Raw genomic sequence first — 26,195 nt, 5'->3', positions numbered from 1 at the left:
GTGCAAGTACATTTAGAAAAGAAAGAGGCGGCGTAGAGCAGCTCTGAATGAATGTGTTTCGTTTTGTTTTTCTTTCAAGGCAGGTACTGGTAATCATATCAAAAGACAGCGAGCGAGTAGGTGAGCAAAACGAGCGTGGAGCGGTTGGCAAGCGGGCAGACGGGGAGGTGGATGCTGGGGGGTGGTGCTAAGAACAGCTGATTAACTGTGGTGTGAATACAATCACATTACACAACCATTGATACCATTATATAAAAAAGGCAAACAAAAGTTGATTGTACAGTTGCTTTTCCACATGTACTTATACTGAGAGAGGAAGACACCTTTTCGGGGGAGGTGGAGGGCAGGACTTAATCTCTTGAAGCAGTGAAAAACTGGGGGAAAAAACAGGAAGCAGAGGAGGGCGGCGGGCGCAGGAGTAAGGTGCTACTTGGCACAGCTCGGTGGGGCGCATGAGTGCATGGACAGAGGTGGGCTCGTGCGCAACCAATGAAACGTTGAGCAGGAAGGTGTTGATGGACGGACAGACGGGGGGGGGGGTTAGGTTGCTGCTACTGCTACTGCTGCTGCTACTGGTGCTGACAGAGCGGGGCGGGTGGGGCGTTAAGACAGCGAGGCGTGAGATAAGGCATGAGAGCATGAAATGCACGACAAAAACAAAGAAGGCAGAAATGGCGGTGGACGTGGCAGGGATGGGAGGAGGATGAGGAGGAAGATGGAGGAGGAGGGGAGGGGCTGAGGGAATCCCTTGCGGCCCCCCCTACACCCCCAGCTCCAAACACAAAGGCCTCTTTTAGTCTTTCCAGTCTTTCTTGATGTTCAGGTTCCACTCCCAGGACAGGTGGTCGTGCTTGTCGTCGTCGGTGAACTTGGATTTGATGACGTAGTTGCCACGGGCCAGCAGGCCCTTGGGCGCCTCCTCCACCGTAGTCAGGAAGTCGTATTCAGCACCACGCGGCCCATAGCTGCCCACCATGTAGTCTGACTTGTCAACTGTCAACAAACGAGAGGAAACGTTAGATCTTTACATCACGCTCAGCTCAGATTGTGAACAGGCTGGTAATTACCAACGTGTGGGCCATGAAGACACTGCAGGTGGCTGCGAGGAGTCAGTTACAGCAAAAAAAATTAAAATAACAGCTTCACAGGACTTAAATTTTTAAATATACATGGATATATAATTATAAAAGTTTTCTATAACTTCTATAATTTATACAACTTAATCCTGTAAAATAAGATCACTGTGATGGGCTGTCACGAGGTTGCACTGCACAGCAGGAGATGGAGATATTAAGAGAGGAGAGCTGGACGTCAACCCAGCAGCAGGAACGCTCGTCTGTATGAGGGAGTAAGAGCAGCACTGCTAGAGCTCTGCAAAACAACAACCAGCGAGATCCTCGTGTGTCAGAAACAGGAGCACTCCCGTTCCTCCTCCACACTCTTGATCTGGAAAACCTTCATGTGGATGTGCCATCCTGGAGGAGCTAGACTGAAACTGAATGGGCTGCAGGGAGCAGCTCACTCTTATTTTGGGGAGTGCTCTTGTTGCCTCTCCTGTGAACCTGTTGTCACTTCAATTTGCACCAAAAAAGGTGAAACAGATTCACAACAGTGTAACGGCACTGCCTTTGAGTCATTCTGTGATTCCCTGAAATTGTTATTAAAATAAAAATCCAATTAAATATTTTTTTAAAAGAAGCTAAACATGCAAAACACAAACATAGGCTTTAAAAAGAGCCTGAGTTAGCCGCTTCAGCTCAGTAGGTAAGCAGGCGAGTGCAGCAGTCCCAGCAGCTGTGACTCTCCTCTCCTCACTGCTCCACCATCCAATAAAGGCAAAAATGTTCAAATAATACTTAAAAAAGTAGCATTTTGTGAGAGGCTGTTTTCAATAACTTATAAAGCTTCAGGCCCTGCAGAAGCTCTGGATCACAGGAGGTCTCAGGATTGTTGCTTCACTGTTTGTTCAGCTTGTAACAGTGTTGTTGTGACATGAGACGTCTTATCAACTTTCACTCGCCTTAATTCAGAGCTGCTGTTACATCTGTGGTTACTCAGTATTACCCATTACTCTGTGACTCAGTATCCCCTCTGTGTGCTTAAGCACTCTTTTATCTCTTTCATTGTAAGGAAAAAACTTTTAAATTTACTGATGAAGAGAAACATTTAAGTTGTGTGAGGGGTGACTGTGAGACTGAGGCCTGTACGTGTTTGAACGTAAACAAATGTGCTGTAACTGTAGCTAACGCGCCAAGGAGAGACAAGATTTTTTTAAACAAAGAGCCAAAGTAAAACTCCCAGCAATTATCTGTTACACAGGCTCATTTCAGCTCGCTCCAAAGGAGCCTTTTTGATCCAGGAAAAACACCGATTCAACATCAGCGGCTGGCTCAATAATCAGCCCCAAACTGACATTAATAGCTCATTTAGCAAAGTAACAGCTGTGCATGCTTGTATATAAAAAGACTGATTAGCAGCACAGCTAATGAGCCTCTGGTTGTTGTAGGCTGCTGTTTGGCTGTTAGCACATGATCAGCTTTACATGCAGGAGCTGCATCCAACCAGTAACGCTGATCTTCAGAGGAACTGTGTTTGTACAGACGTTTTTCACTCACTCTTCATTCCTTTCCTGAACGTCTGCTGCACATACTTCAGCCCCGATACGATCTCCCTGTTCACCTGAGGACACAAAGACATTGCATCAGACATGTGACAGTAAGACAGATCAACAAGTCTATGGCACTGTGCAAAAGTCTTGAGCTGGCCCTCATTTCTTTAAACTTTGCTTCCAAGGAGCCAGACTTTCTTCTGACTTGATCAAAAGTTCTTGAAGAAAGTGGTTTTTGGACATTGGCTGCTTTTTCACTCATTTTCAGTCTGTGGACCTTTTTCTATAAAAATGTTTTTTTTTCCTGTTAAACTAATTAACCCTGAACTGTGAATAATTCAAGCTTAAAAATGCACCTAACTTGAGGGTGAACCAACATTGTGTATAAATATAACATCAACTCGTTATTGGCTGCCTCTCACAGAAACAGAATTTGGTCCCATTTCTTGTATGAAACTATAAAAATGACAAGGATAACACAGTCTGACAGGCATAAAATACCATTTCTGCACCAAAAAGATGATTTCCAACATGCTTTTAGCTGAAAACTGTTTTTAAGCTGATAAAAAGACTCTTTTCATCCTGTGAGCATCTACTACAATTCTCCTGCTACCAATTAATGTTTTAATGAGAGCGCAGATGACCTGACACCAATTACTTTGAGATTTTGTATTTTTTGTTATTGAGTGGCTACAGATGGCTCTTTGTGGCTCTAAAACCTGCTTTGTAATTGTGATGTGGTTCCAGATAAATAACAATGTGTGTCTCTTGTTGTTTTGTTGCTATGTACATCGTCTGTGCCTACATTACACTCAGTGGATTCAGAGGAAGTGAGCAATATTTCCTATAGTTAATGGCAGGAAATAAATGTTTTTAATATCAAAGCCTCACTGAGCAGCAATCTGCCAACATTGAGCTCCTGTGCCAACAATATTTCTGTAAAATGTGCCTTAGAGGATGGCTGTCGAGTCCTGTCCAGTGACCCAAACTTCACAGATTTGAAAACATCACTATCAGTGGAACAGCTGTACTTTAACATGGTCTGCAGAAAACAAGGACAGATCACTCATTTCTTAAACGGACCAGCAGCTCTCACCTTAAAGCTGATCTTTATTCTGTATTCTACTCCCTCCTTCAGGACAAAGGCCTGCTTCTTAAAGGCTTCCAGGTCTCCTGTGAGCAACAACAAACACAGACAAATCAATATAAGGTCCAAACCTCAGTGACAGTTCACTTCAGCATTTTTTAATTTCATCTGTTATAAGGACTAGTGCCATTGATTCATTCATTCATGCAATCCTCTCACTCTCACGCTGATCAGTCTTCGCTAACTTCGCTAACCTGCTTAGCCGCGACCCTTCCTGTGTCGTGTCCTGGCTCTTTGGCCAGGCTGCTGTTACTATTATTATGGTCTTGGATTTCATTAAGCTGCTTCCCCAAGAGCGACCCACAGGTCATGCAGATGGGGGAACTTGAACATCTTGGACTGTAGCTGTCGACAGCAGCCCTCCCTCTGCTGTGGAGATCCGTCGTGAGCTTGACAGCCACTCAAACACAAACCTGCAGCAGGTGGCGCTATGCTGAGCTCACAAAGGCAGCAGAGGAGAACAATACCACCGTCATCAGCTGCAGTCCAAGATGAGACTTACTGGAGAGGCAGCTGAATATATGATTTCTCACAAATAAATTATTGAGTAAAACATTTGCACAGGAAAGCTGGTAAAAAGCGAGAGCTAGACAGTCTGCAGGGCACAGATCTGTTAGGACATCTGATTTCACTTCACAGTGACTTTGTTTGTTATTGTCTCTTTTGGCAAAAATGAATTTAAAAATAAATTTAAAACAAATGCATGAAGGTGTAAACATCAATAAATCATATAAAATCAAAAAGGTAAAATTACACAATTATCTAAAGTACTGAGTTTTTATTAACTGACACAATGTTGATATTTCACAGCTGTACTGAGCGCACAGTTACCACCAAAGTACTTGTTACGCTGTGAGAGTCACACACGTCTTTACCCTCATGTTTCAATCTTAAAGATTCACTGAACACATGTTATCGTAGCTCCTGGAACCATCCACTAACATCGTTTCACTCTGTAGACCTCAAACATTACTGTGAGATAACGAGGTGTTAATTATAATGCAGATCGTCTCTTTAAGATCACGATCGTGAGGTGAAGCTCACGAGCACAAACTGAGCTGCTTCTATTCTGAGCACTCGCACACTGCTCCATACAGTGAGCTCACACTTTAGCCTCTAAGCTTTTATTTTACATCTACTTTACATTCTGGTAAGCTGGAACTAAAACAGTGTATGACCTTAGATTTTAGCACCGAGCTGCTGACTGTGACTGTATCGGTTTATATTAAAAAGAAATAAAAACGAGTGGATCAAACTTGGAGGTTAATCGACCATAAACAATTTAAAACTGCTTTTAATTAGAGACGTCAGGCTGTTTCACCAAAACAGGATGAAAACGTCACCAAAGCATCTTGTCTTTTGTTTTAAACGATGTGCACCTTCTACCTTTACAGCAGCACCTTCCTTTGTTATCTACCCCTTCCTGAAAGCACAAACCCAGCAGCTGACTGGTCAAATGTTGTTAGCAATGTTCCCCACAGAGTGACATGACCCGAAAGCATTTACATGGAAACCACGATGGGAGCTCTTCAAATGATCCAAATACTGAGGAAAGCTGCTTCGGTGCTTCCTTTATTGCCTCCCTTAGCAGAGCAACACTGGCGAACGGTTCATGGCGAAAACACCATCTACTACTAACAGAGAGTCTTGTTAAAAGCACAAGTTCCACTGGATCACTTCTCTAGATGGAAGTGTCCTAATGTCTTAACAAACGTGCTTTTTTCCTGTATACACTCTGTTACTCTAGTACAGAAAACAAAGCTAAGATTAAAAATGTGCAGAACATAAGTGATTAAGAAAAGAGGCGACACAGGAGAGATTTTTGGACAAGGAAAGCTTTTGGTCTAGAGAAAGTAAAGTTATTAGTTGTCATACTTCTACGCTACAAGCCTGTCGAGCAAAAACGCATATGAGGCTCAGTATCGTGCTCAAGGACACTACGTCAACTGGCAACTTAATAACTGACCTTCTGATTGGTACCCCTTAAAATCACCCACTAATCTGTAAACCACTAATTTAATTATATCTGAATTTAAAGGAAAACCTCTGCAAAATGTTTTTTGGTTCAGTAATTTCTTGTTTGTTTTTTAATTACACTCTTAAATAATCCAGATTATAACAGTTTCAGTTTTTTGCCTTAATCACGCCGCCCTGCGTGACACATTTACATCCCTCCCTTTGTTTCCTACAATCAGTGAGTCCTCGGGACACTAAAATCCTCTGGCAGTCCCGTGGGAGCTGACTGCCATGCTGACCTGTTGTTCCCAGGCCTCTAAAAAAGGCTTTTAAACTGAGCTGTTTCTAGTATGTTCTTGCTGAGTAGAGTGTGTCCTCCTCTTCCTTTGAGTCCTCTTAAACCCAAGCTTCACAAGAAACCAACAACAAAGAAGGAAGTGAGCCCAAAGAGACTCAAACCTCTGCAGAAACTAAGAAATATTTTAAAGTTCAGAAAGTTAGTGTTCCAGTTTTATTTCCTGCTCCTGAAGTACAAAAACAGACAACTTACACTAATCTTTGCTTCTTCTGCTTTTCCTTCTTCGTCCTGCAAGCTTCTTTTTATCACAGTCTCTGTGATCACAGAAGTAAGAGTCTTATATTTTGGGCCAGTTTGTAAGTCAATTGAACCCGAAACTGTGAGGGCGCGTTTTATCATCAACCTTATTAAACGTTTTGGTTCCTTGCATAAGAGGAGAAATGACTGTGCCATGAAACATCTTAAAAATATTAGTTTCAGGGACTTTTTATTGAAAAGCAAAACATGTTTTATCTCCAAATACAAACACAATGGGGACAATTCATTTTAACGTCTCCTGAAGGGGGGGGGGCACTTTTTGCCTTAACAGAGTTCAATTCAGTGTTTCTTAAGCCTGACAATATTCAGCTTTAAGGACAAACACACGAGCATAGCTGAGGGCTATCTGTGACTTTAAACTAGAATTAATGGCAGGATTTTTGAAAAAGTCACAATCAGCCAAACTGGACTGTTGTGCCTTTATTTACCGTGTGGACAGTCACAACTTTATCTGAGAAAGCAGTAAAAGCTGCAACGAGGAACAGGACAAAATGTCCTGGACTGATCCAAATCTAGGCCAGCTGGGCCCAAAGCTGCTCCAGAGGAGTGAGAAGATGCAGTTCAGACCTACAAGATTATAAAACTCTGGAATAATTTACATTAACTTTTAAATTAGTGCCACGAATTAAAAAACTAAATCCAGTCGCTGTAGTTTGTCCATTTCTCTCTGCTTCTGGGATGTGTCAGTAAATCTTATTAGTAGCAGATTCAGACCTTCACAGAGTAAGTGCTGCTGGATGGAGTTATAATAGGCAGAGTCTGTACTGGGGGTGCAGGACAAGCACGTCTGAGAGCTTTGAAACAGGATGAAAATGATTTGAAAGAAAATAATGGTGTGAAAATGTGATGGAACAACACGTTGTTGACTTTGGCAGCGGGGCCTCGAGTCCCCCACCACCACCACTGAAGGAGATTTACTGGCCCATGAGAGAAAAAAGGCATTTCAATTATTTTATAGATGGGAGCCGGGAAATTAATTTTCCCAAGGGGCAACATGCGAAACGGGGACTGTTGGACGGCTGCACCAATAACATGAACTCAAAGAACCTGCTTGATATTAATTTCGTCTCTCTTATTAACTGTTATGGTTACGTGTCGAATTTACAATAAGGCAACAATAATGTATTTATAGTAACCCCAGATTATTTTATTTAATAAAACATCAATATTTGGTGTCACATGATACAAAATATCGCGATACTATCCAGTATAGATTTTTCACCCCTACTTGTTTGTGAGTTTGTCTCAGCAGTTTGCTTCACAGGTGAGCTCATCACTCTGAATGAACTCGAGGATGCTCAATTATATCCTCTCATATTTACAATTATTTTGGTGCGGCTACTCAAGAAACTTGAAAATATCTTGCACATACTGAACTCAGCAGCAGATTCCTCTAACTTTAAACAAAATAAAAATTGAAAAAATAACTGAGGTGAGGATGTTGGCGGGACACAGAGTTATCCAGGTACTCCTTGAGTCACGCACAAATGTTTTTTCCACAGTGCCAACCACGATCGCTGCACATGCACATGGGTATGAAGAAGGTGCCCAGGCAGCTGGGAAATAGCAAACAACTGAAAACCTAAAGCAGCGGACCAGAAGAGACAAACCCGGAAACAAACATAACTGCGGGCCACTTATTAATAATCCTTCCCCAGGTTCCCCTACGGCAGCGGTCAGCAACCTTTAACACTCAAAGAGCCATTTGGACCCGGTTTCCACGCAAAAGAAAACACTGGGAGCCGCAAATACTTTTTGACATCTAAAATGAAGTTAACACTGTATATATTGCTTTTTACCTTTATGCTTTGTGTGAACAACTAAGGTGTGTTGCTTATGAATTTCATGAAGTGCTACAGAGAAAATTACATTTTATTCATGTAATTAACACATTTTGAACTCTTAAAGAAATATAACAAATGGAAAGGAAACTAAAATGAACCACGTAGCAAACAAAAACTGTTGTGATATATAAATCGCCTTTGGGCGTTTGGAGCCTTGACCTGAATTTTAAAAAAAAATAATTGGAAAAAAAGCACTATGCTGCTGAAAAATGAAAAATAGATATTTGCAAAATTCTGCCTAAACATGTATTTTACCTGGTTAATGTGTGTGCCTCGCCTCGCCGCCTTAACGTCTGTGGTATCTATGCTGATGTGTTGGTGTGTGTCGGGCTGTGAGCTGCAAAGCTACAGCCGGCTGTGTGCGTACAGCAACCGTGTGTGAAAAGTGGTCAATAAAGAGATGCTGAAAAGCGTGTTCATGCAAACATCGTCGGGTCTGCCGTGATATGTTTACAATGAGACTTCTGCTCCTGAACCTCTGCGCACAGCGTCTGCAAATCGGGGCTGTACGAAGTCACTTTATCTTTACGCAGGACAGTAAGTTGTCATCTGTGAGACGTGAGCGGTGTTTGTTTTTAACATAGTTCACGGTGGAGAACAGCTGCTGACATAATGTGGATCCGAAGATCCATAATTGGCCTACCTGGGGTTGGAAGTCTCGATAAATGCACGGCGTTTCGGCGGGTACACCGGCTTCCGCAAGTGTGACGCTTATATTGAGCGATGAAAAAAATAATAGAATATAATTTTATTTTTATATTTCAATATCACAACAATCTTCCAATTTAGAACTACAAGTTAAAAAAAACTAACATAAAGAAAATATACTTCAGCTAAATACTTCTAATTTATTTTCCCAAACCACGCGGAGCCGCACTATAAGGACTAAAGAGCCGCAGGTTGCCGACCCCTGGTCTACGGAAACCTGCGGCCATTATGGCGCCATTAGTTATCAAACACTGAATGTTGGGGTTCAATCAGAAACTTCTACTTGATTTCTGCCTGAACACAGACTCACCACAGAGGTCCAGGACCAGCGGCTCAGGAGCACTATCACAGACCAAACTCATCCGGATCACCTGGACGTTGGGAACATTGGGATCTGAGACAAGACCAAAGAAACAGGTGATTCAGTACAGATGTAGCAAACATGCTAAACATGTGTCTCATACTACCCAGATTACTGCTGGCTGCTCCATAGTTTATATTCATAACTTTTATTTATCCTTAAAGACACTTTAACGTCATTTTCACATGCAGTCTGCTAAACCCAGACATTTATAGGAGGTCTGCATGTGATGTAAAAATCAGCTACGTGTTTGAAGTGTTTGAACTCAGGGGAGCTGAAATCAGGACAGGCTGCTGTAGTTGGGACAGATTCTGCATTAATTACTCTTCAGTTTGTTCTCAGGCAACAATTCAAACTTTCTCCTCACAGCAGGAAGCGTACTGATCATCAGTGTTTGACAGACAACACTAGGCCACAGGTTACTATAAAGACATACAACTCCAGCTTAGTCCTGTTTTTTTAATAAAATGCACAATGCATCAAACAGGATGTAACAGTTCAATGACAAACCAAAAACAACAAAAACATCTGCTTTATTGTAACACAGCACCACCTTCCTGCACTGTGATACCTACAGGGACCTCTTCTGTATTGTTGAAGCGGTGAACAAGAAACACATCAGAGTAATGGACTTTAACGTTTATCATTAAATCAAATAAACATATTTTTCTGTTTTTAATTAATCACTTCTAAAGAAAAACCGAGATACAATTTGAACTGTGGTTTTGCAGAACCGTTACACACACACTCAGACACACACAGTGTATTACCAGCCTCAGAGATCCCAGAGCCAAGCAGGGCTTCCTTATATTTGCGTAGGCTTTCGTCATCCTTATCCAGCTCATGGATCTCCTTCACTGACTTCTGGGCTGGAGGTTTGTAGTTCACTGGCTCTGGCTCTTCATTTTCAGCGGCGATAGCTGCTAGCTGCTCTGTAGTCACGTCATCGTCAGCCATGTCTGGAGGGGGGAAAAAATGTGAGTGACGGTATAGCGAGCATGGAAAGAAAGCAGGTGGGCAGACGTCCTATATTCTTACTAACACTTGTCTCTTGGGGAGGCAAGTGTTTTGTTGTAAACAAAAAGACAAACTCTGCTGTGTGTAGCATTTTATGTCATCTAATCTCACTTCTTTGAAGTAGTAATAATGAGAGGGGAGTCATGAACGAGGCGTCAAGCATCCCATGATGCAGTTATTTAGGTCAGATGAAAACAACTGTGTTCCCCTGGCATGGATGACATGAGTCTGGTCTTTTTCACCTCTATTACATTCAACCAAGCAACAGCTTCACAGCAGTGTACACCGCAGTTGTGTATATTTGTTTTTCTCAGCGATGTTATCAGGGAAGAGTTTCAAGGATAACAAGAACAAGGAATAACATTTGTTTTGTCCTCATAAACCTCCAAGTAAGGAAGCCATCTCATTTATGTCAGGAAAGCAAGATGATCGAGTTAACCTGATGCAGAGACAATGGGTTTGTGTTTCATTTGCACAGAAACTAACTGTGTTCCCGTTTTAAGGAGGCTAATGCCCAAAAACTTTCCACTGCTCAAACGCACAGTGTAACAAAAGCAGGAAGAGCTGTGCTTGGACCGAGAGTCTTAAAGCTCACATTAAAGCCCCCCTCCCACCCACAGCAAAACAGAAAAAACACAGGGCCTGAATGCACCACTGCCACTCTAGCATACATCGCTTACAATTACACTTTAGTCCTGGTTGTGTATCTTTAATCACTTAAGAGCAGCCACTTTGATGTTGTAAATAATTACAGGAGCATTTTTTAAAAAAACCTAAAGGACAGCTCTGCACACAACGAACTCTCAGTAATGTGGAAAAACCAGCAGAGAGAATTCAGGACGTAAACTCTCTTTGCTCAGATGCAGTGACTCTACTGCTTCACAGGGCTGCTCCATTATGACAAAAAACATCCATGCCTAGACTAGACATTTAAAAGAATGTCAAGCGCATGAATGGAGCCATTTGAGGTGGTCTGGGCATCTGAACAGGACGCCTCCTGGACAACTCCAACTTCGAGAGGTGTTTCGGAGACATAGGAGGAGATTTTAAGAAACAAGATGTATTTACTGAACTTAGAATATTTTACAGGGGATTTTCTTAGGATTTATGTACAATTTCAATAAAATGTTTTATTTAATAAATAGATAAATGTAAGAAATAAAGGGGTACACAGCTGTGGTGGAGGACGTACAAGGTTATGACATGGGGAGTACTCTTAAGGGAAACTGCTGGTCCCTGCCAGCCTGCAGCCTGTACTGCAGGATGTTTGTGGTAGATATTGGAGCTGCCCACCTCAGAAGCCCTGCAGCAACAGCCACAAACTCAGTGATAGCAAACAGTTAAGAGTTTGGGTGAGGGATGCTGGCAGGTGTACTCGTTTTTCTTTCTTCTAGAACATGTTCGCCTATGGAAACTTCGTTAGTTTTTCTCCTTCTAGGCAGACCAGGTTTTTCCATCATCTTGGTCAAAGCTGAACACGAGCGAGTCCGAGCTTTCAGGGAGGGGCGAAAGCTCACTGCTGTACAGGAAAAGGACCAAAACAGAGCCGATGTGTTTCCTCTGACTATAAAAGTTAGTGAAATAATGTCAACATGCACGCTAGAAAGATCTGATGCACCATGATCGTTTTAGTCACTATACTCTTGATTTTTTTATAATCCGTTCTTATTCATTAGGTGATATTTAACTAGGCTGGACATTTTTCACAACTGATAAAAAAATTAACTGCTAAGTCAACATCACTGTAATCTGCTTCAGTTAGTTCAACAATACAGCAAACGTAGCTGTGAACTAATTGTACCTCCATCTCCACCCAGCAGTGCTCAGCCAGCAGTGTTTAATACCTCCATGACATTCGTTTACATTTCAGCAGCAACAGATGGATTAAATGCTTCGAGTCTCCAGCCTCAGATGCAACACTGTGTAAACTGTAGCTGTAACTAAAAGACTGGAAGTTTGAAAAGAATTGTGGATAATGCAAATGTCCCAAATAATTTTAGTGATTAGTGATTTTTGTGATACAAATCGTAAGTTTGAGTTTGTCTGCATACCTCTCTCTTCTCTTATGAACTGCCTAAACTAGCAGGCATCATAGAAATGTCTATAAGCAGCACAGACGTGAACTATGCGAGGAGCCGCAGCCATAAACATGCCTGAGCAGGAGCCAAAATCCTGCTTCAATTTTCCGCTTTTCTATTCCTTACAAATGCACCATTATATATACACAATTTCTTGCACCTGAAGGAACCAAAATTGTGTGACTAAAGTAAGACTTCAAGAACATCTTCAAAATGTGATTATTAGCTGCTGGTTGCACAAATTCTCCTTAATCAAGCAGAGCCTTTAAACACCAAACTTTTACTTTGGTCAAGTTTCTCTTGCGACTTCAGATATACCTTCCACTCAATAAAAATAAAATGCATTATTAGAGCCATGTACAATGATAAAAAATAACTGGTTTTTTTTAATGCAATCTTCATTTGAGTTCATGTTTTGCATAACTAAATTGCAGATTTAACTGAGGTCAAATTTAGATCACGGTTACTCGACGAGGAGTGAAACTCCTGGCATTAACTCTTAGTTTTTTATTTAGATTTTTGGTTTGCATGGTCTCCCTGTTATGAAATTTCTTAAAGCTAAATATTTTTCCCACTGAGCACCGTGCAAGTACATCAGTCTTTTACTGGTAGCTTTTAGATTTTATTGTCTCACAAAAGGCTAATTTAATCCCTTTATACACTGCTATCTTATTCTGTGAGACCATATAATAATTTATTACTAGGCAAGCTCCATTTACTTTATTCTCCAAAGTTTGGTCAATCGGGCAACACAGAAAGTGATCATTCTGACACAGTTTTATGCAAAGTGTGACCCTAAAGAGCCGTGCTGATGGGCAATCAGCAGTTTTTTTCATAATGTGGAAAACTGATGTGTTATTTTTCTTCAGCTCACTTTTATAACTGATGGTTGGTTCAGTAAATGTGTACTTAAACTTCGTGACACTGAGGCTCTGTTTAATCAGAAGGTCAGTGGATTGATTTCCTCCAGTCCATCTGATACCGAACCTCGAGTTGACCCCGATGCATCCATCGGAAGGTCAGAAGGTGTATGAATGTGTGTGTGTGATTAGGTGAATGAGGCATTTTGAGTGCACAAATTAAGCAGAAAGATGCTATATGAGTACCAGTCCATTCACCATTGTAGAGAAAGGGAAACAATATACAACTGTCCACTTTAGCTCATACTGGGCTGTATGTGTCCCACCTAAATTAAATTGGCCATCACTGATTTTGACCTTGAGTTGCACTTTGAGTGAGCTGTCAACCAAAACTCAAGTGAATAAATTTTAGGATATTCACTTTGTATTGTTACTAATAAAAGCACAAATGTCCCACTGCCTGCTCAGCCGCTTTTTCTCCACAAAGTGAGGAAATAAAATATTTATATTTAACCTCATATGATTAAATTTGGACAACTGAAGATGTTTTCATGAGGAGTAAGGACACCTGTAACGTCAATACCTCACGGGATTAGCACAGGTCTGAAATATGGAACAGTCACATTTTCCAGATAGTAGAAGTTACCTTTCAAATGAACTATCGTGCATGCGTTTAAGCACTATGGTTCTCCTGTCACAAGCTTTTCCATTTGAGCAAACATACAATAAAAAGGTTAAAAATTTAATTTCTGGTAAGCTCATAATGTATTTTAGATTTAAATAAATTTGTATAATAATATTTGTGCTTTTATTTGAGGAAAGCTGAAAAAAATCCCATGTTTTATGAATTGTAAAAAAAAGTATCCTCGTGTGTTTTCACTTTCAACAGTTCACGTGTTCTCACAGGACATGATGTAAGAAGTTAATAAAAGTGATATTAAGAAGACTCCCCTTGTGCTGTCATGCCAAATATTAACATTAGGACATTTCATGAGTGGACTAGAACCCAGTTTGACAGACTCGCCCCACACAGCCTTCAGCAGGCTCGCAAACAGGACGGGAAGCTTAAAGAAACTTCAATTTCACAAACAGAGGAAGCATGCGGGAGCCTGTAGCCTCATCAGTGCACTGTGTCACTAACGTTTACATCCTCTGTTTGGTGTTGGGTTCTTTTGGGTTCATCTATTTTTGTATCAAACACTAAGAACAACAACCTGCAGGGCAACAGCCAATCCAGACTGTTACCCCTGCCGGCCTCATGCAAACATTAATAACAAATACAGAATTTAATAGAGACATGGAGGTTTCTGCCTGCTGTAATTTTGAGCAGCAATATAATTTAAATTACGGCGACTGGTGCTACCCCTTTGTTGCCTTGTTCTTAGGTTATCGCATTCACAAGATTTTCAGAAAACTTGACCTCTGACCTTCAGGTTGAGTTCCCTGAGATATGCAGATAGATAATTCCTATAGTAATAATTTGAAGCTCCGAGGTTGCCTCATTCTCGAGTTATCGCATTCCAATCTTAGGTGTCCGTACTGGCCGCCCGCACGGCAGGGAGACAACAATACCCTGCAAACAACAATGTTTTGCACATGGACGATGATGTCAGGGATCAACGATGGTCAAGGTTAATGTTTGTTGTGCATTTTTGTGCATGTTAGTCAGCGACCGTGTGCGTGTGTCTGTCTGTTTAATGCCGTCTGTAATTGCTTTTTAAAGAATCATCATGATGTTACAACATGTTCAGAACCTGCCGACGGCTTACTTAATAATAATTTACTATCCAAACTAACAGCCCCACGTCAGTGCTTAAAGTTTTGCGGACCCCATGCATGCTTTTACTGACCTGCAAGATAAAAAAAAAAAAAAAAAACAACTTTTATTTGTTTTTGTTTTTTAACTATAAATAAAATTTAATTTAATGTGTATGACATTATTTATGTTTTATATTCATCTAAATCTGAAAAACAATGTTACAAAAGCCTTGAAATAAATCTAGTCTAGTACACCCTGGGCTGCTGCCAGTTTAATTGAGTTAACAGTTAATCTGCATAAATAGGCTTTTATTCTAACTTCTCTAGCTTTAACATGGATTTTTCTCTGTGTAAGGAAAACGGTGGCCTATGCGAGGAGCTGAAAGTTTGCTTTATGTCATGTTTGCGCTGGTTGTTGATGTGGATAGACGAAGGACTCACACCAGCTGTTTATCAGAAAGGTTTTAATAGTTTTGGACGAGACAAACATGTTTTCTTTTCACTGCAGCTGAGTTCACTTTCTCGGTAACAACGCCACCTCCCCGCTTTTCACCACGTGTCTGTAGACAGACTGTGGCTCCACGTTAAACTGTGACAGCATCATCTCCACAGCTGCTGTTGTGTTTTCCGTCTTTTTGCTGAGAAATGTAGGAACTACCTGGCGTGAATCTTCTAATACTCCACGTCACTATTTCATGTCTATTTTAGTCACAAATGTGGATGAAATGCTTACAAAGCACTGAAGCAAAGAAGTTACATTGAGGATTTTTTTGTAATCAAGTGGTTTGCATTAATCAATAAATACGGAAAATTTTCCTCAAATACTAACATATAAAAAAAATCTGAGCCTGACCTACACAAGAACTGGGAATATAAAATGTCTTGTAGGAGCAGTCGAAAATAAGTGAGCCAAACTCTTCTCAGCTTTGAGGTGATCATCTTAAGCGACTACCAATGTGAGTGAATTATACCACTGATTGATTTATCACTGGGTGGTAAATACATTAGTGGGTTACCTAAGCAACCAGAGTCTGCTATGTCCACCAATGCAACCAACAACCTGGACACAATGAGCAAATATATGTGAACCGGGCTTCATAGCTGCTACTATATAACCATTTATTATAAAATAAATATCTTCTGACAACTCCTTTCTTTACAGCTTTTGTAGGGTTGGAAATACAGACTCACCTCCTTGTATTAGTCATGTGTAATTTATTTGCCAAAGAGAAATTATAAAATATATTAAATTATATCTTGTTATTCGTCTTTTGCATTTATTGAATTTCTTTCTTTTCTCATCCACTGGGCTTTTTAAGTAGTTAAATATGTTACGTTAGTGGACCAATAGTAGCACTGAGGAGAGAATGATTATGGGGACCTGCATTGACACACCTTACCAAATCTGTCAACATTCCTGCTTTTCCCAGTTTCTCCCATATTTTAGGACCATCCACAAGCATGTTTTCCATGTTTATCTAATATTGCACAAGCTGCCAGACTGTCTATGAAACAGTCTACGCATAGAATGCATAAAAACTGCATGCTATTTCAGCACATCTGTCATTGGTCCAATCTCAGCGCAGAAAAACCAGGTAAGGGTTAAACAAACTAACTGCTACCTTAGCTGTTTGACTGTTTTAAGTCTCTTTAGTGCAAAAATTCAGTAAAGAGCGACATAGTTGGCTCTTCAGACGTGCTTAGCAGGGAATTATTAAATTTGGTACAGTTAGAAAGAAATTAAATCAAACTGAGCTTTATAAAACATTAAGTTAGTCGTTAACAACGTATAAATGAAACAGTAAAAACAAAAATGGCGCCCTCTTTCAACCAAAGTAGTGTCACCAAAACTATTTCACACATCACTGGCTTCCTCCTGGTTATGCTAACTTAATAAATCAAAGTTATACCGTGTCATCAAAACAGTTTCTCATATCACAGTCAGGTGAATATGCAAACTGAAAGTCTCCAGATCTCCAGAAAGTCTTATAATTTCCAAATGTTGCAGCATTTCCTTTTGTATGATCTGAGAAGATCTGAGCTCCTGTATCAATTCGACATCACTGAAATAGCGGTACACTCATGTTCAATCCAGCCATGATGCACGCCATACACAAGCCAACAGTTTGTTAACAGCTGAAAGGGACTCCAGCTACATTCAAGAACAGCAAAGAGGGGGAATGAGATGCTCCAAGGGAGTAGCTGTGTTTGCTTCTTTAAAAAAGAGAAAGACTTTCGCTGTGGGGGCGTGAGTTTATTTCTCTGCTGTGAAAACGTTAACGCCAACAAGTAAAAAGTCAACAAACCGGCGCCAAAGTGCCATTACATCTATCTGACCTTCATAACGGCAGCCTGGTAATGAGTAACTCCATGTGCAAAGAATTTAAGTTTTGTTAATGTGTAATAGAGGCTAACAGATGATTATTTATTATTTAGGTTCATTATCAAATCATTTCACACTCTATACACACCTGACAGAAGAATGAACCTATATAAACTAGGGGTGCAACGATACACAAAATTCACGGTTCGGTTCGGTTCGATACTTTGGTGTCACGGTTCGATATTTTTTCGATACAAAAAATGTTCATGCATTTTTAATTTGTCATTTATTAAAATTATAAATATATATTTTAACTCAAAAGTACAGTTTTTAAATTTAACCCTAACCCTTGTGCGTGTTTTTTATTTTGACAGCGAATGCGCACCTGCGGACCACTTATGTGCAGCCCTGGTTATTTAGCTCGTCATATTGCAGCCACAGAAATTCTTTTGTCCATGAAACCATAAAGCTGCACTTTCTTTTTGACTTATAGTCTGATTTGTCATAACTTCTCCGTTTTGTGGTAAGCTTTTCTTTGGCTGTCACTTCTTCACCCTGACCTGTCTTATTTGGCTCAGCAGAACTGAAATGCTTTTACACACGCACTCACATAAGCTCAGCGATTCTCTGCGCGATCAACCTCTCACATGTTTAAGCTGCGGGAGATTTCACTTGTCATGTTTGCATAGTAAGCTAACGATTAATAAGACGATGTCAGAGGAATTGGTGCACAAATTATCATCACTCACAGATCAGTGCTGTCGCTCTCTATACGCAGTTCGCACGATTGCAAAGTGAAAGCAAAAAAACAAGCGCAAATTCAAACGCAACTTCAATATGTCACATATTGACAGTGGCTCACCGATGCCAATGACATAATTACCCAGCTACATTTCTGAAAGAATGCAAAAGCATTGACATATATTTTTCCTACAATAGCCCGACGGGCAGGGAAGAGATAGATTTTGGTAGCCCGACTGAAAAAAATCGCTAGCTCCGGGACATCGGGCTAGCGATATTGCAAGCCCTGTATCTGATTGAGGAATCACTCATCTTTGGAAAAGAGAGTTTATTACAGAGAAATGTCTCTTTCCAAAATAAAAGCTATACTATCCGCTTCTTCTGGGCTATATTCTCAGCAGCATAAGGAGAATCATGTGCTAACAGCTGTCTAAATGACTCGGCTAAAGTTAGTAGCATGCTTGCTTTTTTTTGTCTGCTTCCACTTGTCTTTGCACTAGGATGATGTCGGCGTAAATGTGCAGTCATATTCGTTGTGTTCCCGCTAGTGCTTTCAGGTTAATCTCGTTGAAATGACCTTAACGCCACAACACGGCAAATCTCCGTTAACGAGCTACCGCCGATAGCTCCGTGCATGGGGCTAGACGGCCAACACGTTAACGAGCTAACTGCGCTAACACACTAGCTCCCACCCATGTAATTGAGCATTGCGTGGCACATCCAACATACTGTTTTACTTTAGTCCATGACTCGCTTACCTTCAGGGTCATACGTCACATGAAAACCAAAATAATTCCAAACGCCAGATCTGAATGAGGGTGGGGGAGGTGCCCTGCGCTCTTCCTTCTGACTATGCTGTCTGTGTTGAGCGCTCAGTGGATCTGCGCTGGACAGTGCAGCCTAGGCGGAGTAGTCGAACGCAGATTCACTGAGCGCTCAACACAGACAGCATCGTCAGAAGGAAAATTGATAAAATAAATTACAAATGTTGTATTGTTCGATACATATGCGTACCGAACCGAAAGCACTGTATCGAACGGTTCAATATCGATACGAATATCGTTGCACCCCTATTTATTTCTCTGCTGTGAAAACGTTAACGCCAACAAGTAAAAAGTCAACAAACCGGCGCCAAAGTGCCATTACATCTATCTGACCTTCATAACGGCAGCCTGTTAATGAGTAACTCCATGTGCAAAGAATTTAAGTTTTGTTAAAGTGTAATAGAGGCTAACAGATGATTATTTATTATTTAGGTTCATTATCAAATCATTTCACACTCTATACACACCTGACAGAAGAATGAACCTATATATAAACCTATATAAAGGCTCACTTATAAAATAATAAGAAATAATAATAATAATACTCTAATATATCATGTAATCTCTAAATCGTATACATTTTTGTTCATAAACTAGCTCTTGGAAGGTCTGACTGTCATTTTGTCGTTTGTAATCTAGGTGAATCTAATCCCAGATGAACAGAGTAACAATAACATATATTAAAAACAAAGTGTAACTTTTCTTTTTGTGGGGCTTTTTTTAACGTATTGATCTCTAACTAACACACAGAATTAATAGTTCGTTGGTCAAAGTGTGTTATTGTTTGCCTTAGGCAGGCATATAAACACAAAGACTTTCAGAGTTTCCTATATTTATTTTTTCTGCATTAAATTAAATTAAAAACAAAACAGCTCTTTCAATGAAATTTAATGAACGCATGTTTATTTTAAAGATAATATCACGGATCTTTGCAAATTTTCCTCAATTATGTATTATCCGCGAAAAACCCCAGATGAACCGCAGCTGCCATGGTGATAAAATAGTAAATATATCTGTCATTATTAGCCGGGTAACAAACCTCCTTTTGACAGCACATCAGTTTACTCACGCCACTGGTTCATTAGCCTGAACGATTAAACTCATTAATACTGAACAATGTGGCTCAACTTTTCCTGCCGCCGACCCCCCCTCTCACACAGGGTGGGACTGAGGAGCGAGACAAGTGGCTAGCTCGTTAACCGCTGGGAACAATTCAGCCGAGCTAACCGGAGCCTGCAGCTAACATTAGCATGACAAGTTATCATCAGCTGACAGGAGCGGGCGCGACAACGGAGCGGCTTCACGGACGCGCGCCGGTTATGGTTGCTCTAGAGAGGGCGTTAGAAGCTGTCCTCGAAGCTGGAGACGCTTACCTTTAAATTAAACGCAGTAGTGTTTTCAGGAGCCTTTGCAGTAAGTGCGTTCGTTGCTCTCTGGGCTCTCCTGCAAGTATGGCGAACAAGGGGACGGCGCCGCCCCGTGCGCCGCCCGCGCGTCACGTTCCCGGGAGCGGGTCCGCGGCGCGCACGCCCTACGTAGGTGACGCGCTTAACAGCTTGTGTTTAGTTTTGGGTTCAGTGGGATAGTTTCGCTCTGCTGTCACACTTTGTACTGTGATAAAAGGTACAGAGGATAACGGGACATATTTAAAACTGACTTGTGTATTAAAAAAACACTGATTGCTTCTAATACTTACTTGTAAAACCCCTTGAAGTACATGTTTGTTTGTCTGATTTAAAATCTTTTGTGTGTGCAGAGGCAAATTCTTACAAAACCTACACCTTCTGATAATTTTTCTTTTTCTTTTTTTTTTTTCTTAAGAAAGTTCTCACTGGACACTACTATGCAGTTCCTGTGAACAACTAAGTACACCCCAATAATCATTTCTGTATGACTTTATCAGTCTCTTGTCATTGTGAAAGAATTTCAGCTCTCTCTTCCTTACAGCGCTGATTCAGTTCATTGAGGTTTGTGGGCATTTGTTTGTGTACAGCGCTCTTAAAGTTCCCACCACAGCATTTAAATCGGGTTGAGGTCTCGTCTCTGCAACACCTTGATTCTTTTCTTTTTCAGTCTTTCTGTTCCTGTTTTGCTTGTTGTTCTCCTCTTGCATGGCCCAGCTTTGGGAAGCTTTAGGTGTCAGACAGATGGAGTCGCCTATACAAAAGTTACACATTTACTTATACTGGAATACAGTTGAATGTCATCTGAATGACTGCGTGGCGTCTAGGTGCTGTGGCTACAAAGCAATAATTTTTCTTAATCATATATAATATGTGGCACGGGTGTAATGAGCCATAACTTCAACCTAAATCTTTTTTATTACCAATTTATGTGTTCTTTCCATCTAATTCAATTAGTTGTTTTCTGTTTCTTTGTTTTTTTCTGGCCCTTTCCTGGTCTCTTTGCTAATGGCCAAAAATAAAAGCCATTATTATTTATTAATAACCAAGGACCAGTGCCTCGGGGCACTGACTGCAAACACTGTTGCCTTAAGTCTTCAGTGAGGCAGGGACCGGCATCCCCGTGTGGATCATTATCGCACAACTGCAGTTGAAAGATGCAGAAGTTGTAAAGCCAATGGCCTTAAAACTAGTTATCAGTTACATCAATTCTATAACATTCTGGAAGCCAGTGTTCAAATGCAAAAATGAGTGCAGGAAGTAAAAAGGCTTTTGCAGTAGTCTAGACATGAAGAAATACAAGTCTTGTCTTGAAATCTGTTTACATTTTTATAAAATTATAAGATAAAACATGACTACATTAGTTTCACTGTGTGATGCTGAAAGTTATCAGTTAGAGCTACGAATTATCGAGTAATTCGAATAACTCTATTATAAAAAATTCTTAATACAAATTCTTTGTTTCGATGCTGTTTAAGGCACGGCTCATACCACTGTCGCTATGGAAATGTGAAACATTTGTGATTTAAAAACAGACCTGAAATGGTACTCAGGAGCAATGTTAACCCCACACACACTGATAACACAACAGCAGCAGTGAGGATGACACTGGTGCAGTTTGCACACACGCTGCGAAGAGCAGCTGAGCTCAGGTGGAGCGAGAGAAAACGTGTTTCTAGTGTCCAAAACAGCAGCTCTGTAATCAGCAATAAAAGCTTTACTGGGAAGTAAAGGTAAACTTCATATACATATTTTATTGAGTTTGACCTTCTGAATGTACCTTAAGTTATTTATGCATTTTTTACTTGTGTTTTTGTTTAAATTTCATTTATTTGCACATTAATACAAAGGGTTTTGTTGTCCTTCTTGACAAACGTTTTCATTAAAACATTGCAAGGAGTTCATTTTGAAAAACCTGCACCGCCCTCCTTTGTATATTTAGTATTGCTCATTAGAGAAAAGTATTTCCTATCCAATTACTTGATTAAATAACCGAGATTACTCAATTTCTAAGATAATCGGTTGCTGCAGCCCTAATATCAATTCAGATACTGAACATATGAGAGACACCACCAAGAAGACGGAGCAAAGACAATATGAAGAGGTACAAGCAGCAAGATCAAGATGTTGATCTTGTATGAGGAAGAGTACCAGTGGTAGAGACTTCTCAGGTAATTCATTGTGTGGTGCTTTGAGAATGCACCATTACAAAGACAAAGGCTTTAGTTTAACATTGTTTCAGTAGTTGGCCTGAACATGGCCAGTCAACATTTGGCACCACTGTGAGGAGTCCAAGAAGACGAGAGACGTTTTTCTAAAGATGACTCAATATCATGAATTTATGTACAAAATCCTTTGAACGTGTCCATGTGTCAAATATACAGTACTGAGTGACAGAACCAGTGTACATTAAAATGCAACTTTTTTTGTTTTTAAATTTACATTCAGAAGTCTGTCATTCAACCATGTTTATACAAAAAAAAAAAAAAAAAAAAAAAAAAAAAAAAAAAAAAAAAGAGAACAAAGATTCTCATTACAGGTTTAAGGCAACAACAGTTCCTGAATCCTGATAACATGGTTTTATGGTTATAAAAAGAGAAAATTTGAAAATAACACCCAAAACAAAAAAATGGTCCATACAAAATGTCTTTAAAACACAAGGGTCTGATCCATCACATCTGATTAGCCAAAATAAAAAAATGATAAAAGGAACGGGAGCATCATCCCATCAGAGTCCTTTTAACTGGTGTCCATCTTACACTAAGATGAAGAAAAAAAAGAAGAAGAAGAAGAAGAAACAGATTAGAAAATTGTGTTCACAGTATTATCCAAATAATTAAGGAAACTGATTTTATGCAGCCTGATTACATACCTCAGCATTATAGGCATCCAACTGGGCATCAAGTTCCTCTGCAGAAAGCTGGGGTCTGTTTCCTCCTCCCCTCCCGCGGCCTCTAAAACCTCCACCGCCACCGCCGCCTCCACCACCACCTCCTCCTCGCCGCCTTTCAACCCTGGGCTGACCGAGCCTAGTCCGATCAAAACCTTTGTTTGAGCTGCAAACAATAAAAAGAAAGAGAGTTACTCCAGAGAACCTGTAAAAGCCTAACAAGCTCCCCCCACCCAGATAAATGGAAGAAAATTAATGGAATTTGTTGTCGATTTTGCAATAAATCACTTATCAAATCTCAAAATCCGTGTAATACATAAATTGATTTTTTTTTTTTTTTAAACTGCGTAACATCGTAACCCATTTTCAATGCCTATGTCATCACATTAACCCATCAACCTTGATTTACAACCCCAGATCCTTTTTTTAAAAACAAAAAAACATACCCTTGTGTATTCTGTGTGTTCTGTGTGTCGAATTCTAAAGTGGCTTGTTGGATTTTCATAGGGCGGCCTGGCGGGAAAAAATAAAAATAAAAATAACAGAAGTATAAATTTAGTTAGTTACCATTAACAACACCCATGTGCACACGCCTAAACAAGAGAACAAGCATGGGAACAAATCCTCACCATCAAGCGGTACGCCGTTATAGTGCTTCATGGCTTTCAGTGCATCTGCCTTATTTACAAAGTGGACGTCTGCAGTTCCTTTACTGCGACCAGACCGATCATAGTGTATAGATGCCTTCTTCAACGCTCCGAACTCAGCAAACAGCTCCTAAAAAGTAAAATCTGGAAAATCAGTGCCATTCCTCAGCATCTGAGGTGAGCAAAATAGATCTGAGCTTAGCTAATTACCCTGATATCAGAATCAGAGACACCAAAGTCCAGATTGGAAATCAGCAGCTTGCTGCCGTTTCCTCCGCCATTTCCACCACTGTTTCCTCCGCCGTTTCCACCACTGTTTCCAGCACGTCCACCAACATGCTCCTCAAACATATCGTGCTGCCATTTATCAGGCAACTCTCTGGGCTGTGGAGACAAAAAAATTAAATACAGGCTTAGTTTGTGTTTTGTTCTAGGAAACTCAGAGTGCTACTATGATGGCTTAAAGCACTTGAATATTGAATGTCTGAAGGCTATTGAAAAATGTAATCTAATAACCAGTTTATGGTCATTACTCCCTATAAACATCACGGGAATCAGGCTAGAGGCATCATCCAGGTCTTCACAGGAGGAGTCCATTCAAAAGGGATGAGAGTCTTTCTTCAGTGCCTGAAAACACTCTTCTTTCCACAGAGGTGGTGACAGTAAGGCAGCGAGTTTCCACAGGTTGGAAAAAACCCCATGTTAAGTATGCGGCCAAAAAAATGAAGCAAAGGCCCCACTTTGAAGCAGTTTTGTCAGGAGGCAAACAAAAAAAAATAGTTTGGTAGACAGGATTTCGGCTCTTTTTGCTCGAGCAGGCTATAAAATGCTGACAAAGACAAAAACAAAAAACAACAACAGCAAAAAAAAAACAACAAAAAAAAAAAAACACTGCAGCGAGGGTAAAACATCCATATCAATCACAGCAGCCGAAGAAATACAAGAAAACAGGCACAGAAAAGTCCCTCAGAGTCCATGCTGGTTCAGCTCCTAGCTTCTCCTGTTACTGTTAACTGAACCATGCTAGTTTCCGGAAGTCCGTAATCACGTAATTACACCTTTAATGACTCATTTTAAAATACATTTCCAATATTTTAACTATTTTCACAATTTCAACCGCTTTTCTTCCATACCCTCGTGTACGGCGTGGATCTGTTGTTTCGGTTGAAGTTGCTCTGTCGGCCCCGCGCCGGCCTCGACGGCCCGCCGCCTCGACCTGAGCCTCCAGCCCGGGCGAACGTTCCTCTCCCGCGGCCTCTACCTCCGCCTCCTTTCTTGCTCATCTTGATAATGTCGTCCAGAGACATGTCCATCTTATCACCCATGGCGCTGTTTAAACTTCACCGACAAAGAAGACGGACAAAGACTACCGACAAAGCGTGCAGAGGAGGCTGTTTATAAGCTACCGGCGGCGCGATGTTGAAATTGACGGAAATGACGTCAGAGGGAAGCTTCGCTGACGCAGAAGCTCCGCCTTTTGAAAAAAAAAGACACTTTAATAGTAAACGATTAATATGTAAATGAATATGTAGCATTTTCTATATTTAAAGGATAAGTGTGATATATAATATTTTTACATTTCCAAAACACAATGAAGTATCAAAAACCGTTTTGCTTGATATAAGCAGGACAGATTTAAACAGAGAATTCGGTTCAGTTATATTTACTTTTTTTTTACATAGCACCAAATCGCACCAACAGTTGCCTCAAGCACTGAGAATAAAACCTACAAAAGACAAACGTTCAATTTCTGACCATGAAAACTACAAATAATTAAAAAGTAATATTTGGCAGGGAATATCGTAAATAAAGCAGCTCAAAGCTTGTGGCCATCAAAAGATTAAAAAAAAAAAAGTGATTTAGGAGAAGATTTCAAGGAGGTCCCTGACTCCACAAGCCCTAACTTTTTATGGTTTGGTTGATGGCAAAAGTTTTTATTACCATGATGATGGACTTCAAAGGCCTTGTGTTGGCATCTGAGACATATTGGGTCAACATTTCTGCTTTCTAGCTCCAGACACAAAAGTTCTTTAAAAGCAATCAGTAAAATGTTTAAAGTGATTCTAAAAAATATAGGGAGCCAGTGTAGAGAAGCCAGAATCAGAAATATTTAGACAAACTGTTTTGACTCATTCTTATACAGTATTCTTCATTAAACTGTTATATGTAAGTGATAGATTTGTTTTAACTGAAATATCGCTTTGTGAATGTTTATGAAAAGTTAAATTCAAGTCAACATTTTAAAAGAAACAACAATAGTAATAAAAAGAGGTAGCGTTAATATGACAGAAGAACACAAATGAATAAGAAGTTCTTCTTCTTACCGGGATTAAACACAGCAGAAAAAAAAGGAATCAAACTTTTGAAAATTAGAAATATGTTATATTAGAAGATCCGCTCTGATGTAAATTATG

General features: G+C 40.3%; 2 protein-coding genes across 2 annotated transcripts; both read right to left on the bottom strand.

Moving 5' to 3' along the window:
• Positions 1-602: 602 nt before the first annotated feature.
• On the bottom strand, positions 603-20,295 carry LOC146631224 (rho GDP-dissociation inhibitor 1-like). Its single transcript, XM_085356443.1, has 6 exons — positions 20,215-20,295; positions 10,011-10,199; positions 9,190-9,273; positions 3,705-3,781; positions 2,616-2,679; positions 603-993 (listed from the first exon to the last, which is right to left on the bottom strand). The coding sequence occupies exons 2-6, from the start codon at positions 10,195-10,197 to the stop codon at positions 794-796; spliced, it is 612 nt and encodes a 203-aa protein (XP_085212569.1). The 5' UTR covers positions 10,198-10,199; positions 20,215-20,295; the 3' UTR covers positions 603-793.
• A 2,569-nt stretch (positions 20,296-22,864) lies between these two features.
• LOC146631223 (aly/REF export factor 2-like) lies at positions 22,865-25,197 on the bottom strand. Its single transcript, XM_085356442.1, has 6 exons — positions 24,915-25,197; positions 23,992-24,165; positions 23,764-23,911; positions 23,581-23,647; positions 23,117-23,300; positions 22,865-23,004 (listed from the first exon to the last, which is right to left on the bottom strand). The coding sequence occupies exons 1-6, from the start codon at positions 25,104-25,106 to the stop codon at positions 22,984-22,986; spliced, it is 786 nt and encodes a 261-aa protein (XP_085212568.1). The 5' UTR covers positions 25,107-25,197; the 3' UTR covers positions 22,865-22,983.
• Between the last annotated feature and the right edge of the window lie 998 nt (positions 25,198-26,195).

The sequence above is a fragment of the Diplotaxodon limnothrissa genome, linkage group LG6 (assembly GCF_057381915.1).
Source record: "Diplotaxodon limnothrissa isolate DT_005_m linkage group LG6, D_limnothrissa_male_GT1.1, whole genome shotgun sequence".
Taxonomy (NCBI): domain Eukaryota; kingdom Metazoa; phylum Chordata; class Actinopteri; order Cichliformes; family Cichlidae; genus Diplotaxodon; species Diplotaxodon limnothrissa.
Note: the sequence above shows the minus strand (reverse complement) of the source record. Positions and strands in the feature narration are given on the sequence as shown.